Source organism: Somniosus microcephalus, chromosome 14, assembly GCF_052327205.1.
Source record: "Somniosus microcephalus isolate GS21.2 chromosome 14, FLI_Smic_1.0, whole genome shotgun sequence".
Classification (NCBI taxonomy): domain Eukaryota; kingdom Metazoa; phylum Chordata; class Chondrichthyes; order Squaliformes; family Somniosidae; genus Somniosus; species Somniosus microcephalus.
Genome location: NC_141000.1, coordinates 87,497,276 through 87,513,009, shown reverse-complemented (window position 1 = coordinate 87,513,009; position 15,734 = coordinate 87,497,276). Strand labels below are relative to the sequence as shown.

The following is a 15,734-nucleotide window of genomic DNA, read 5'->3' as shown; positions in this document are numbered from 1 at the left end:
AACAAAATTATACTTACATTTACAATTATCCCATTTCCAATTTTGCTATACAAACAAACAGGAAATCTTTCCCCTCTGAGTTAATCAGCCACATGAGACTATAAAAAAATCAGTGGAATAAACGTTAAATTAGTAACCTGGACTGGAACCTTGTTTTGACAATAGGAATCAGGTGGTGGTGATAAATGGGAAAAGCTCTGGCTGAGGATGAACGGTTCTCCAGGGGTCTGTCCAGGATCGTCTGCTGTTCACACTATTTCCCAAGCTATGTGGACAGGTTACAAGTACAAGAGAAATGAGCAACATTCAGAAACATCCGGAACAATTATGCAGAATGATTCAGTGACGATAAATTAATGTAATGCATGTTGGAATAGGAAGTATGAAATCTGCATGATGAGTTATTTCACAATAGGCCAGTGGAATGTAGAAACCTAACTTCATGGGATGATAAAGGCTCCTATTTTAAGATAGGTCAGTAACTCAGGGAAGTGAAAAGCCTCAAGGCAGGCTGGCCAGCAACAGCTGGGATCTTCTGGGCAGTATGGCTGAGTTACTCACTACTTTTACCAACTAAACCATTGGAGAGGCTCCCTTAGCAAAGATGGAAAAGGAAAAGGATTTTGGTGTGATTACTAGTCAGTCACTGAAGGTTTCTAGTTAATGTGATACTGTTCTTAACAAAGCTAATTAAAAATGAAGACAGATTTCAGAGGTCAGTTCAAACTAGTCTCTGTATGGTCAGGCTAAAAGAAGTGGTGCCTTTACCATAGAATCGCTCCCGTTGACTGCAGGACCAACTTTGGTTACAACACTGAGGTAAACGAGGTGGTATTACTGGAGGCACCAACACCCAACTAAAGAGGCAGTTTTGCCTGGATCTTCCGGAGGCAGGCAGCCATGGACAGGTTGAGTGCTCAGCCTACCTATTTAGGTCAAAATGCAGTTTCTCCCAATTGATGGGCTGTAAAGATTTTCGCCTATCGATGGAGGAGGTTTGGCGGCCAAAGATTAATGCCACAAATTGCAACCAACTGTGTTGTCCTTAATTCGTAAATATGACTCCTTGTGCATAAATTTTGTGTGTGACAAAAAAGCTTACCTAGATCCTATTTGTCCAAATCTTTCATAATTTTAGACTTCTATCATATACCCTCAGTCTTCTCTTTTCAAGAGAGTGAAAAGACCCAGGGTAGTCAGTCTTACCCTAAACATCATTCCCTTCAGTTCAGGAATCAGCCGAGTAGCCCTTCTCTCTACCTGCTCCAATAATGGAATATCCTTTTTGCGTAGAACTCCAGATGTGGTCTCATCTCACCAGGGCCAAATACAGATTGAAAATTACCTCTTTGGATTTATATGTTATATCCCTTGCTATGCATCCCAATATTCTGTTTGCTTTTTTAACGGTCTGGGAACATTGTGCTGATGGTTTTAATGACCTGTCCCCTAAAACCGCAAGATCTCTCTCCTGCTCCAATACCTTAAGTACATTCCAATTTACCGCATCAACCTTCCCTCTGCCAAATCTCACATTTCCCTGTGTTAAATTGCATGTCATTTCTCCACCAACTGATTAAGCTTGTCAAGATCCATTTGATACATAAATTTCACTGCAGTCCACAAAAACATTAAGATAGCAATTTGCTTGAAATGTCAGACCTTGTGATGGCAGATAAACAGCATCATAGTGAGTATAAATTGGAGGGGGGAGGAGTGAGAGATGGAATGGACTTCATGAGAAATACCAGTACCTGGCATAATCTCTACATCAAAACTGGGCAACAGATCTGCAACCACTTCACTCCTACCTAGGAAATCAGAGAGAGAGAGAGAGAAAGAGAGGAGAAAGAAATATGATTACTAAGCATGAATAGAGTACAGTTCAATCTGTACTTGTGACTGATACATGCTCAGTCCTTGTAACTACTGCATGCTGGATGTTAAAGCTACATTTGCTAACAATTGTGTTTGTTGAAATCAATGCCATTCACCAAAACAACTACCTCCTACAGAAGCTGCAGTTTAGAGTGACATCAGTCCACATAGATTTGATTGAACACATCATATTGAAAGAACAGAAGAAAATAAATTACCCAAGAGACATTTGAAAAATCTGGATAACCAGCATTTCAGATAAACAATAAATAAACTTCCCACCTGTGATGGTGCACAGGAAACCAATAGGCATTTCAATTTATTCAGAAGTTTAGATAAAATGGTTTCTACTGTTATTGCTTTGTGTGTGCACACAATTTATTTCTGCTTATCAAAATGAAGAATGATAGTACAAGGAAATGAAATATTTTCTCCTTTTTCTTTTCAGCTGTCAGGATCATGTACTCATGCATCCTTGTTAGTGTGGCTTGGGTTAGATAGAGTGTAAACCCCCCCCCCCCCCCGTACACTGTCATACTCTTCCAGCATCGGCCTAGATCCCACACTATGTTAACATGAGGGGGATTATCACTAGTTTATTTTCGTTTTTACTTTTTACAATCCTGCATCAGTGACTACCATCAGATACAATGATTGTCTCAATATCTCCAACACTGATGGTAGGGAGTTACTGGTGAAAGGATAGAATAGATAATAAGGGTGGGTTGGTAGAACTGCTGATCCATCATCTCATTTTTCATTTTCCTAATTCTGGCTGATAGAAGCCCAGCTAGTGATGAGTCTTATTTCTGCACCACCATTTATTTATTTATTTTTAAATGTCCTCTCCTCTTGATTACATGGCTGAAGACCAGTCATCAGCCGAGCAGCATTCCAGCAATGTTCCAGTTGGAGCCATTTTAGATTCCCTAGTATTACAGGACTGGTAGATGTCATGTTCTACAATTCATTAGCTACTGCTTATAACTCATCTGGTTTAAATTGCTGTGAACTCAATGAATTACAGGAAACTTTTGATTTACCGGCACCTAAATAACCGGAAATCTCGGTTAACCGGCAAAATTCAGGAGTAGGTTCAGGTAACTTTTATTACGTGCCTTCCTCCATTTGTTGCTGTGCAAGGGTGTGGCTGCAGCTGTTGCTAAGCTACAGAGACGCTTGCAACTTGTGGCCATTGTTTTGAAGCTGGGTTTGTTGCTTTATACGGAGCTCTCAGCTCCGTATCTTTTACTATAGCGTTCGGTTATCCGGAATTTTTGATGAACCGGCACCACGTCGGTCCCGTCCGTGCCGGATAAAAAAAAGTTTCCTGTATATTGAAATAATCAAAAACAACAGTTAGAGTTTACACTAATATTTCCTCACAGATTTCAAGGGTTAGATTGAACTGAGCCAGTTCATTTCTGGTGACCTGACTTGAATTTGGATTGAGCATTGTTTAAAAATCTAAAGTGCAAAGTCCTGTGCACAGCTTTGGTTAATGGCTCTGTTTGAGTTTATTAAAATAGCTGGGGGTGGTGGGGGGGCTTGGTAAAGGTTGAACCACACTGAACCAAAATGGGCTAGATCACAAATCCTTAAACACACGTAGAATGGCAATGCTGGAAATTGTTGTAGTTACCCATCATGTTCAAAAAGTAGTCATTTATTGTCATATAAAGAAACACTAGATGGCACTGTTACATTAAAAAAAAAATCAGTTTACCCCAGACTGAGTAAGGTCTGGATTAAGGATTAATAAACAGGCTTGTTTGGTCTGTTTGCAATTGCTTTGATACATGTTGTGTGATTTTTTTTTTCAAGAATGTGTCATTTTGCTAACGTCATGCTTTTTGCCACAGTCTTAATTTCTTCTTAAAATGGTAGACTAATTTCAATGGTTCACTTTTGTGATGCTCTTCAAGGTGACTTCCCAATCTAAACTAGAGCCATCCGAAGAGGCAAAAGATGATGAATGTATCAACACTAGATGAAAAAGAACAATGCTTGCAAGAGGTGGCTTGCCTTCCTTCTTGCATGGATACAAGACACAAAATGACCAAAAAAATAGGAGGCGGAAAGATCTAGGCTTAATACAAAAAAAATCAAAAATGGAGACAAAAAAATACTGTAACATACTGCTATTTTAATGTGAATCAAGCTGTATTGTTTTCTTTTACATATCTACTGCAGCAACAATGCAATAAAACAGCAAACTATGAGCCACAATTCTTCCAATAGCACAATTCTTAACGGGTTTACATAGAATTTATAGCACAGAAACAGGCCATTCGGCCCAACTGTCAATGCCAATGTTTATGCTCCACTAGAGCCTCCTCCCCCATCCTACTTTAAATTAAATAGTGAGACACTCAAGGAAGCTTCCAGCTGAAGATTGAGTGGGTTATAAATGCTTCACAAATAGCATTCTAAAAAAAGGATGTGGGAGTTTTGTAGTCTGTTACCATGTACAATGGGGTGATGCACATGTCTGGCATAGCACTAAACTGCCCCTTTAAATATAGCTGTCCACAGATAATCAAAGACCAGTACATTCAGACTGTTTGGACTAAGGGTGCTTATTATTAGTTCTCAGTTTGCTGTCTCCGTGATTATCAGCATGATTACAAAATGTCATGTTAGAAAATGAACATTCAGTACAATGTTTTTCATAAAGTTCTAACAAAAAGCCATTAGCTCTATAAAACTGCATCATTTTATTCTTTAGTATATCTACAATAAAGTTAAGATATTGCACATATATTTTCTAGCTTTTTTTAATGGATCAGTAATTGTCACATTTTCCTATTGTGCTTGCTTGGCTCATTTGGTAGCCCTTTTGCCCCGAGCCAGTTGGTTTTTGGTTCAACCTCCACTCCAGGACTCGAACACATAAACTGGGCTGATACTTGTGTGCAGTCTGAGGAATGCTGCTCTTTGAATGAGATTTTAAACTGTTCTGTTAAATGTTAGAGATCGTGTGGCATTATCTGACGAATCACAAGAAGTGACTAACATTGTTACTTCAACCACTGCCACCAAAGACAGATTGACCAGTCATTCATTTCATTGCTGTTTGAGTGCTCAAAATGCTGGCCACGTTTACCTGCATAACAACAATTGCTGCACTTTGAAGTAATTTATTGCAAGTGAGGTGCTTTGGGATGTTTCGGAGAGAAATATTCCAAAAGCGTTTCTGAAGTAGCAAGATATAAAAAATGTGCAATTCGGTAATAAAAACTAGCAATAGATGATTAAAAAGCAAATCTGAACTGATAGGATATCCACTGTGATTAAATCATCATCTTGATCTTGGTTGGGTTATATACCTTATTCATTCTGTAATACTGCAAATGGTGGAAGTGGAACTGATCCTTTTCGACATCTTAATTTCTTGCCTTGTTAATAATTGTACTTTAAATAAATGACACATTTTATTCAGTTCAGCAGGTGCAAAAGGTGTAAACAAACATTACCCTTTTTCCTCCAGCCGCACTCTAACTAATTCAATACTATTTTCTGAGGGAAAAAATGATTATTGGGCCTCATAACCAAACGATCCTGCACGCTGGCATCTCCGCTAAGTGTATCTGGTCCACAGGAGGCTGGAGCTCCTGACCATTTTCAAAGTCTGAACTCAAACGAACATATTTATTAATCATGTCTGCTTTTGCAAGTTCCTCAAAATGGCTTCCTTGGTTCAAGGAACATACAGTAATACTCAAATGTAGTCTCAATGTTCCTTCCAGTACAGAATAAAGAAAAACTTTTACAAACACTTGAGCACACAATCGAGGCTGACACTTCAGTACCGAGGGAGTGCTGCACTGTCGGAGGTGCCGTCTTAAAATAATATTTGACTCTTATATTATGATATACTATTTTCTTAAAATAATTGTGGACGAAAGGAACATGGTGGTATAGTGCACTAATGGAGGGGTGCCCAAACTACAGCCCATGTGCCATTTCTGCCCCTCAAGCCCTAGCACTCCAGCCCAAGAAGCCAAGGCAACTCTGTTCTTTTGGGTTTATATTTCTTACACACGAGTTAGTCCGGTTTTCTTCAATTCTTGAACCAGGAATTTGGCAAGAGCTACTCTTAGTACTGTTGCCTCACTGATAGATAAATCCGAAATCAGAACACCTTGATCTGCTTGTAACCACAGCTTGAAATATACATAAATAGGACCATTGATTCAAATTTTATATCTGGCCTGCGAAGCACTATGTTGTGCACCTAAGCGGCCCACGGATACAAGAAGCTTTGGCATTCTTGCACCAATATATGGGCACGGAATTTGTGGCAAAAAAAAAGGTGTTTGCCGCTGGTCCCGAAGTAAGCTTCCCACAAAAATCTCGCGATCTCCATGGCGAGAAGTTTGGCTTTTCCGACGTTCAGTTGAAATCAGTGCAAGTTAATGGGGAATCCCTAACACGAGCTGCTGTGACGTCAACAAGCTGTCTAAGCAGCCAATCACAATGCAGAATTCTCACAGACCCGGAACCAGGAAGTGAATAAACTCCTTTTAATTCTAACTTTTTAAAAATGTTAGAGAGCAAAACAAAGATTGGGGCTTTCACAGGGGGGGGGGGGGGAAGGTCAACCATAAATAAATATGAACAATGTTTTAAAAAATATTTACATTTTTTTTTAAAGTTTCTTAAAAATTGTAATTTTTATTAAAGTGGAGAAATTTAACACTCCACAAAATTAGTTTTTCAGGGCCATAATGTTTAGCAGTCAATACGCTGTTAAAACCCCAGTTACTCCTAATCCAAAAGGGTCTAACTTTTTTAATGGGGTATTTAACAGCGATATTACTGTGGAAAAGCCAACGTTTTCATCAGTTTCCCTGATTTCCCCGAGTGCCAGCTGTGGGGAGGGAGGGGCCACAGCGCAGCCAGTGTCGGAGCAGTGAATGGCTGACCGCAACTTCAGGATTTCCGCGTTAGGATGCGCATAGGCTGAATCCTGAAGTTGCAGTCAGTTTCGAAGAGGTAATAACCCATCATAAATTCCGGGCCATGGTGCTGTGAAAATACCAACAGTGTCTGTGTATCAGAACAGCTGGACTTTATCAGCCCAGAAAATAAACAAAGTGTCTCAGGGATGCCGAGGAATGTGAAAACAATCTGAATGAATCAATGGATAGCATAATTAAAAGTGCCGATAGAAAAAAGTCTGACTAGGAAGGCTAAAGCTGGAGGTGCTCCACCCACAAGAATATTTGCTGTTGAAGGGACAGTGATGCTAATTTCCTTTTTATAACAGTGACTAATGTGCACATCCATTGACTCATTGGATTTTCATTTTGGATGCCAAATGTCATATAAATCGCATATTGTATCGTTTTCCAAGGCCTCTTAAATCTGCAGTACAAAAGGTTTTTAAAATCTTATCCCATAGTCTTTAAGACATATCAGGGGATAATTTTGACTTTGGGTGATGGTGTAAAGCGGGCGATGTTGATTCAGCTGCCCGTTATACATCTCTCCTGAGTTTTAATTCCATTGTGGAAATGTGTAATAGGCGGCTGTTTTACATGATCACCAAAAATTTAAATTACCCCAAATCTAAATTGTCTGAGAAAAATCAGTATTTTATTTATTTATTTTTTAAATGGTATTTGCAAAGCTAAGAAAGATTATTTTTAAAAATAACTTGGGGAGTATATGTTTCATTAATCTGTGTACTCGAAGAGCCAGCAGACTGCAATAAAGTGTTCTTAATACACTAAAAATAACAATCTTATTTATCGGCTTGCTTTGTGAGACACACATGGAGTGGCAGAATCTCTCACAGCAGGGGATAGTCCACAAGGTGTCTGCGGGAGGTATTGATGGACAGCTGAATGGACAGGCAGAGCGATATAATTCAGCAGCCTGCTACAGCTCTTCAGTTCTTCCGAGCCCATTAAGATAGACCTGGAGACACCATGCTGGTAAACAAAGCTTCATATACAACTGATAATACAGTCACTGGTCCAGGTTTAGTGTTGCTGTACAAGGATAGTTAGTGAAGTGCTGCATATTTTTAACTTTTATATCGAAAAATTGATTTCAGCAGCAGCAAGAAAGTGGGACAGGCCAGTTTTTTTTTAAAACTGAAAAGTGATCTATCCACTAATCGTTGGCGTAATTGGTATTTTAGCCAGCTATTATTGTTAAAATTGTGTTTAATAATATGTAAATAATGCAGATTACTAGAAATTAGCATAAATGTTGATTTACTGCAGTGGTAACATACTGCAATCAGTAATAAATTTTTGTTTTAATTTGTTCCGGGATGTGGGCGTCACTGGCAAGGCCAGCATTTATTGCCCATCCCTAATTACTCGACAAGGTGGTGGTGAGCCACCTTCTTGAACTGCTGCAGTCCGTGTGGTGAAGGTGCTCCCACAGTGTTGCTAGGGAGGGACTTCCAGGATTTTGACCCAGTGACGATGAAGGAACGGCGATATACTTCCAAGTTAGGATGGTGTGTAACTTGGAGGTGGTGGTGTTCAGATGCACCTGCTGCCCTTGTCCTTCTAGGTGGTAGAGGTCGCGAGTTTGGGAGGTGCTGCCGAAGATGCCGTGGCGATTTGCTGCAGTGCATCTTGCAGATGGTACACACTGCAGTCACGGTGCGCCGGTGGTGGAGGGAGTGAATGTTTAAGGCGGTGAATGGGGTGCCAATCAAGCAGGTTACTTTGCCCTGGATGGTGTCGAGCTTCTTGACTGTTGTTGGAGCTGCACTCATCCAGGCAAGTTGAGAGTGTAGTGTCCGTGTGTTGATAGAGACACTGAAGACAGGAGTTGGTTCATAGGTGTTTACTAAGCAAAGTCTGGAGGGGTACTAACGGATATAACACAATATACAGGCTTATATAGCCCGAGTGGCCATTACCGGCATTACAGCACACATGGGGCTCTTAAAGGCACATACACTACAATTCCTCCCCTTTTAGCTAACCAGTACATCATATTTTAAGTAATTATTAATTACATGTTATAAGAAAAATAATATACACATTGCTGTAGTTAATCTATATATATATAAATCGGTCGGTGTGTCTGTCTGTCATTCTGTCATTCTGTCTGTCATCGCCTGTGCGTCTGTCGGGCTATGCGCTCGAAAGTTACAGGGCGTACCTACGCGCGCGTTACCTCCAAAGAAAGCTTACGCTTCCGAGACGGTTTTAAGCGTATTTACGTTTCGGCCGGGCTAAAATCCCGCCCGCGGTATCCCAAAAACCTTCAACGTTCCGCTCATTAGCATCTCATTATCCGCTCATTAGCGACAGAGTGACTTCGAGCTCGACCAATCGTACGCCGGGTTGCTGGCGTGTGCCGCCGGGCCAATCGGTGCGCGTGTGGCCGAGCCTTATCCTTCTGAACCGAGGTGAGTCGCCGCCATCTTGATTCCAAACTTTTCCTTTCTTTTTCCCGCTTTCTGCGTCTTAAAAAAAACGTTGCTTTTAAAACACATATTGTTTTTTTAAAAAATGATTTAGAAAGTAATTAACTTATCTAATCTCATTAATTTTCCTACCTTTCCCCGTTTTTCCAGGTAGGCCTAGAAGCCTCGGCGTCTCCTCCGCACCCATGCCCGAGCTAGGCACCTCCCGGCCCCACTCGAAGGCTGGAGGGCCGAGCCTCAGCCCAGCGCCGCTAGGGTGCGCGCGCAGCAGGAGCTGAGACGCGGCATCTCTCTCTGGCTCGGCCGGGGGGCGGGGCTTGCTGAGCGTCAAGCGTTACCCTGGCAACCCCGGCCGGCCGTCTCGCACAGCCGCAATTGGCGGTCTTCACCTCGGGCGGGCGGGCGGGGTCGCGACCCTCGGGGGGGGGCCGCGACACTCGGGGGGGGGGGCCGCGACCCTCGGGGGGGGGCGCGACCCTCGGGGGGGGGGCCGCGACCCTCGGGGGGGGGCCCCGCCCCTTCCCCCCCCACCCTCCTCCCTCCCCTCCCCCCCGCACTCCCCTCCCCCCCTTCCCCCCCTCCCCTCCCCCCTTCCCCCCTCCCCTCCCCGCCCTCCCTTCCCCCTCCCCCCCTCCCTCCCCTCCTCCCTCCCCTCCCGCCCTCCCTCTCCCTGCCCTCCCTTTCCCCTCCCCCCCGCCCTCCCCCCCTCTTCCCCTCCCCCCTCTTCCCCCCCCAGTCGCTCTCTCTCTCTCTCTTCCAACAACAACATTCCCTCGAAAAAGCCTCGGCACCACCGGGCACTTCAGGTAGTTAATTATAAGTCAGTCTCTCTGGAGGCTTCCTGACTCGGTCCGGATAACGCCTCGGTGGTGTAGTAGTTTCTGGTGGTGTAGTAGGTTCTTTTGGCAAGGCTGATTCGGCTTGAATGCCAGTGTCGGGTTCATCGGGTTCCAGTATCACCAGATCGGAGGTAGATATGGGTATCTCTACTTCATCGTTAGGCGTATAGAGCTGTGGTGTAGGTTGTCCCTTTTCGGATGACTCTATGATTTGGTCAGCATGGCGCCTTATCATGCTTTCTCCGATGTCCACGGTATACATCAGTGGTCCTAGTCCTGTGCAGATAGTTCCAGGCTGCCATTTCTCAGTACGGTAGTCCCGGGCCAAAACTTGTTGACCTATCTGGAAGGTTCTAGTTGGCCTTTCATTCATGCCTTGAAACTGCCGGTTCTCCACGTCCCTTCTGATGTTGGGCTTGACCAAATCCAGCTGGCATCTTAGGTTTCTATTGAAGAACATCATGGCGGGAGTTTGGTTGGTAACCATATGTGTTGCATTCCTGTATGCGAACAAGAAGTTATCCACCTTGTGCTGAAGTTTTATGTCTTCATTACCCATGGCCTTTATGGCCTTCTTGAAAGTCTGGACAAACCTTTCAGCCAATCCATTGGTGGCGGGATGGTATGGGGCGGACGTGTAGTGCTTAACCCCATTGTTTTTTTAAGAACTTCCTGAATTCTTCGGACACAAATTGCGGTCCATTATCAGAACAGATCTGTTCCGGCAGCCCATTCCTGGCAAATATGGTCCTTAATACTGTGATGGTTTTTTCCGTGGTGGTGGAGGACATCTTTATTACCTCCAGCCACTTGGAGTGTGCATCAACCGCAATTAAGAACATTGAGTCCATAAATGGACCAGCAAAGTCGATGTGTACCCTTTGCCAGGGAGATGAGGGCCACTCCCATGGATGTAGAGGGGCTTGTGGTGGAGCGTTTTGGACCTTCTGGCATCCTAGGCAGCTCTTGGTCATTTCTTCGATGTCTCCATCGATACCTGGCCACCATACAAACGCCCTGGCTAGGTTCTTCATTTTCACTCCACCCAGATGCCCCTCGTGAAGCTCCTTTAGCACTTTATCCTGGAGTTTGGGTGGAATCACCACTCTGGATCCACACATCAAGGTTCCTCGGCACACTGACAGCTGTTCTATTCTTTGCGAGAATGCTGGCAACAGTGGTTCGCCATGTGCTGGCCATCCCTTCACTGTTAAATCGTAGACCCGTGAGAGAGTCGGGTCATTTCTCGTCTCCCTTTCAATGGCAGAATTTGTTACTGGTAGACATTCCACTATGGTAGAGTGGAACATCTCCACTGGGTCTACTGTAGGTGCCTCTTCTACCGTTGGCAACGGTAGGCGCGATAAACCGTCAGCATTCCCATGCTGTTTTGATCCTTTGTATTCTATGTTGTATTGGTGTGCCCCTAGAAAAAGGGACCACCTCTGTAGCCTTTGCGCTGTCATAATGGGAACACCCTTTTTAGGGTTGAATATGGAGATGAGGGGTTGATGGTCAGTCAACAAGGTAAATTTTTGTCCGTGTAGGTAATGGTTGAATTTCTTCACTCCCCATTCCAGGCTGATTGCTTCCCTGTCGATTTGGGCATAGTTACGCTCAGCTGAGTTCAATGAGCGTGACGCAAAAGCTATCGGCCGTTCCGAGCCATCAGGGAATTTATGCGATAATACTGCTCCTATGCCGTAAGGGGATGCATCGCACACCAGTCTGATTGGCAGTGATGGGTTGTAATGAGCCAAAACTTCTTCGGATGTGATTAAGTCTTTGCATTTATGGAAGGCACGTTTACAGTCTTCGTTCCATTTCCAAATTACTCCTATTTGTAGCAGTTCATTAAGAGGGTGTAGAAGAGTTGATAAGTTCGGTAAAAATTTATGATAGTAATTTATTAATCCCAGGAACGACCTTAATTGTGAAACATTTTCAGGTGCTGGGGCTTTTCTGACCGCTTCAATTTTTTTCAGGTGACTTATGCAACCCTTCCTTATTTATTATGTGGCCACAATATGATATTTGATTTCGGAAAAATTGGCACTTGGGGCGATTTGCTCGTAGGCCCAGTTCTCTCAGCCTAGTGAGCACCTGCTCCAAATTGGCAATGTGCTCGTTGTCCTTTTCTCCTGTTACAAGGATGTCGTCCAGGTAGCATCGAGTACCCGGAATCCCTTGGAGGACTTGCTCCATAGCTCTTTGCCAGATAGCTGGAGCGGATGCTACTCCGAAAACTAGTCGATTGTACTGGTACAGACCTTTGTGTGTATTTATCGTGAGATATATTTTTAGAGGCCTCTTCAACCTCCATCTGTAGATATGCCTGTGTCAAGTCAATTTTGGTGAAACGTTTCCCTCCGGATAGTGAGGCGAAAATATCTTCTATCCTCGGAAGAGGATACTGTACCGTGTGAAGGACCGGGTTTACCGTCACCTTGAAGTCTCCACAGATGCGAATTTTTCTCTGTTCTTCAGATTTATTATTATTCAATGCTTTCTTCATGACTGGAATGATGGGTGTTGCCCACTCGCTCCAATCTATTTTGGATAATACGCCTGCATTTTCCAAATTCTCCAGCTCTGCCTCGACTGCTGGACGAATTGCGTATGGCACTGGTCTTGCTTTAAAAAACTTGGGAATTGCTGCATCTTCCACTTTTATTGAGGCGGTGATGCCTTTCAAGGTTCCTAGTTTCTCTTGAAACACTTCTTTGGCGTTGGCCAAGATGTCTTTTAATCGTTCAGGTATGATGTCATCATCGTTTTTTTTCTTACTGGTCACCGTCAGTGCCTGAATGGAGTGCCAGTCTAAATGTATTTTCCTGATCCATTCACGTCCTAACAGCGGTGGGCCACCATCTTGTAGAATGTATAAATACAACTTTTGTATTTCCTTGCCGTTGTATACAACAGGCACCCTTATTTTTCCTTTGGGGTATACTTTCTGCCCCGTATATGTTTTTAAGATAATGGATGTGTCTTTTAAAGGTATATGCGGAAATAGCCTCTCGTAATCCCATCGATTTATTACGGTCAGAGCTAATCCTGTATCTAGCTCCATTTTAACTGGGGACCCTGCTATCGTGAGGGTAACCCAAATGGTCTGGTAATCATCTTTGGCAAGTACATTATGTAATTTGAGACAGCTTAGTCTCTTGTTTTCGGAGTCGCTATTGCTCTTCTGGTCTTCGGAGCTACTGTCCGTCATCATTTGTACCTTTCTGTACTTTTCTTTATTGGTTTTTTTTTTCCTGTCTGTGGATTTATTTTGTCCAGATCGGCATACCCGTGCAATATGTCCAATCTTTCCGCATTGCCTGCATGCTTTGTCCTTGAACCAGCAGTCCCTCTGGTTATGGGTGGATCTGCCGCAGCAATAACATCTTTCGAAACCCTGTGTCATTTCATGGGTGCCGAAGTCCTGTGTCTTTTGTTGTATCTCTGCAGCTCCTCTTGCTGCTGCTTCGTATGATATAGCCATACTGAAAGCCTTGTCCAGTGTTAAATCTTTTTCAGAAAGCAGCCTTTTTTGTGTTCCTTCACTTAAGAGACCGCAGACGAATTTGTCTCGAAGATAATCTGCTAGTCCTGCCCTGAATTGGCAGTGTTTTGATAGCTTTCTTAATTCGGTGAGGTAATCAGCGTTACTTTCATTCTTGTGTTGATTTCTCTTGAAGAATTTGAATCGTTCCGCTATTAGCAGCGGTGTTGGGTTTAAGTGCTCCTGCAGGGTATCAACAATTTCTTTAAAATCCTTGTCCTTTGGTTTGGCTGGAGTGATTAAATTTTGTAACAGCCCATATGCCTTTGCGCCCATTAGATTCAGCAGTACTGAAGCTTTTTTTTCACCTTCTATTCCATTTGCAGTGCAATATACCTCTACTCTTTCCACATATGTGGTCCAATCCTCTATTTCGCTATCAAAAGCATCAATATTGCCAGACTTAGGCATCTTAGAAAAGATATGGCACTTCCCGCGCTTTTCTTTCTTTTCTGCAGAAAAGATATGGCGCTTCCTGCGCTTTCCCGCCGCTGCTGCTGATGACAACGCTGTTTCCCGCGGTTTCCGTTCTTTTTAAAAAATTTATTTACAGTTGGAGACTCGTTCCCGCCAGACTTTCTCTCTAGGTCTGAACGCCGACCTGCTTGCAGCGCCGGCCGTCTCCCGAGTGCTCCCTCCCCGTCTGTTATTGCTTGCCTCCGATTTCGCTGCTTGTCCCAGCTGTAGAGCCAGCCGCTGGAGCCCCAGCCTGACGCCCAGGAAGGATTAGCGCAGTACCTGCCAACAGCTTGGCCAGCTGGTGAAACCACAGCTTCTTTCACTTTCTTCCAGTCTTCTGGACGCCCGAGGAATCGATGTCCTTGAGGTGCTGCCGAATTGCAGGTAAGTCCGTTTCCACTTCATCGCCACTGCAGTGTCCGTGTGTTGATAGAGACACTGAAGACAGGAGTTGGTTCATAGGTGTTTACTAAGCAAAGTCTGGAGGGGTACTAACAGATATAACACAATATACAGGCTTATATAGCCCGAGTGGCCATTACCGGCATTACAGCACACATGGGGCTCTTAAAGGCACATACACTACAGAGAGTATTCCATCACACTCCTGACTTGTGCCTTGTAGATGGTGGAAAGGCTTTGGGGAGTCAGGAGGTGAGCCGCTCGCCGCAGAATACCCAGCCTCTGACCCGCTCTTGTGGCCACAGTATTTATGTGGCTGGTCCAGTTAAGTTTCTGGTCAATGGTGACCCCCAGGATGTTGATGGTGGGGGGATTTGGCGATGGTCATGAATGTCAAGGGGAAGTGGTTAGACTCTTGTTTGTTCGAGATAGTCCTTGCCTGGCGCGAATGTTACCTGCCACTCATCAGGCCAAGCCTGAATGTCGTCCAGGTATTGCTGCATGCGGGCATGGACTGCTTCATTTTCTGAGGAGTTACGAATGGAACTGAACACCGTGCAATCATCAGCGAATGTCCCCACTTCTGACCTTCTGATGGAGGGAAGATCATTGATGAAGCAGCTGAAAATGGTTGGGCCTAGGACACTGCCCTGAGGAAATCCTGCAGCAATGTCCTGGGGCTGTGATAATTGACCTCCAACAACCACAACCATCTTCCTTTGTGCCAGGTATGATTCTAGCCAGTGGAGAGTTCTCCTGCCGATTCCCATTGACTTCAGTTTTACTAGGGCTCCTTGATGCCACACTCAGTCGAATGCAGCCTTGATGTCAAGGGCAGTCACCATCACCTCACCTCTGAAATTCAGCTCCTTTGTCCATGTTTGGACCAAGGCTGTAATGAGGTCTGGAGCCGAGTGGTCCTGGCGGAACCCAAACAAAGCATCGGTGACCAGGTTATTGATGAGTAAGTGCTGCTTAATAGCACTGTTGCCGACACCTTCCATCACTTTGCTGATGATTAAGAGTAAACTGATGGGGCAGTAATTGGCCGGATTGGATTTGTCCTGCCTTTTGTGGACAGGACACACCTGGGCAGTTTTCCACATTGTCGGGTAGATGCCAGTGTTGTAGCTGTACTGGAACAGCTTGGCTAGAGGCGTGGCTAGTTCTGGAGCACAGGTCTTCAGCACAACAGCCAGGA

At 44.0% G+C, this 15,734-nt stretch overlaps 1 protein-coding gene across 2 annotated transcripts in view; it reads right to left on the bottom strand.

The window, feature by feature from the left end:
* ildr2a (immunoglobulin like domain containing receptor 2a) overlaps window positions 1-15,734 on the bottom strand; it is a 153,751-nt gene that overhangs the window by 43,104 nt on the left and 94,913 nt on the right. The window contains exon 4 of one of the 2 annotated variants that reach the window (XM_086006882.1): window positions 1,755-1,811. The exons of the other annotated variant lie outside the window; for it this stretch is intronic. Within the exon in view, the coding sequence (XP_085863008.1) occupies window positions 1,755-1,811 (57 nt within the window). The remainder of the gene's footprint in view (window positions 1-1,754; window positions 1,812-15,734) is intronic. 2 annotated transcript variants of the gene reach the window in all.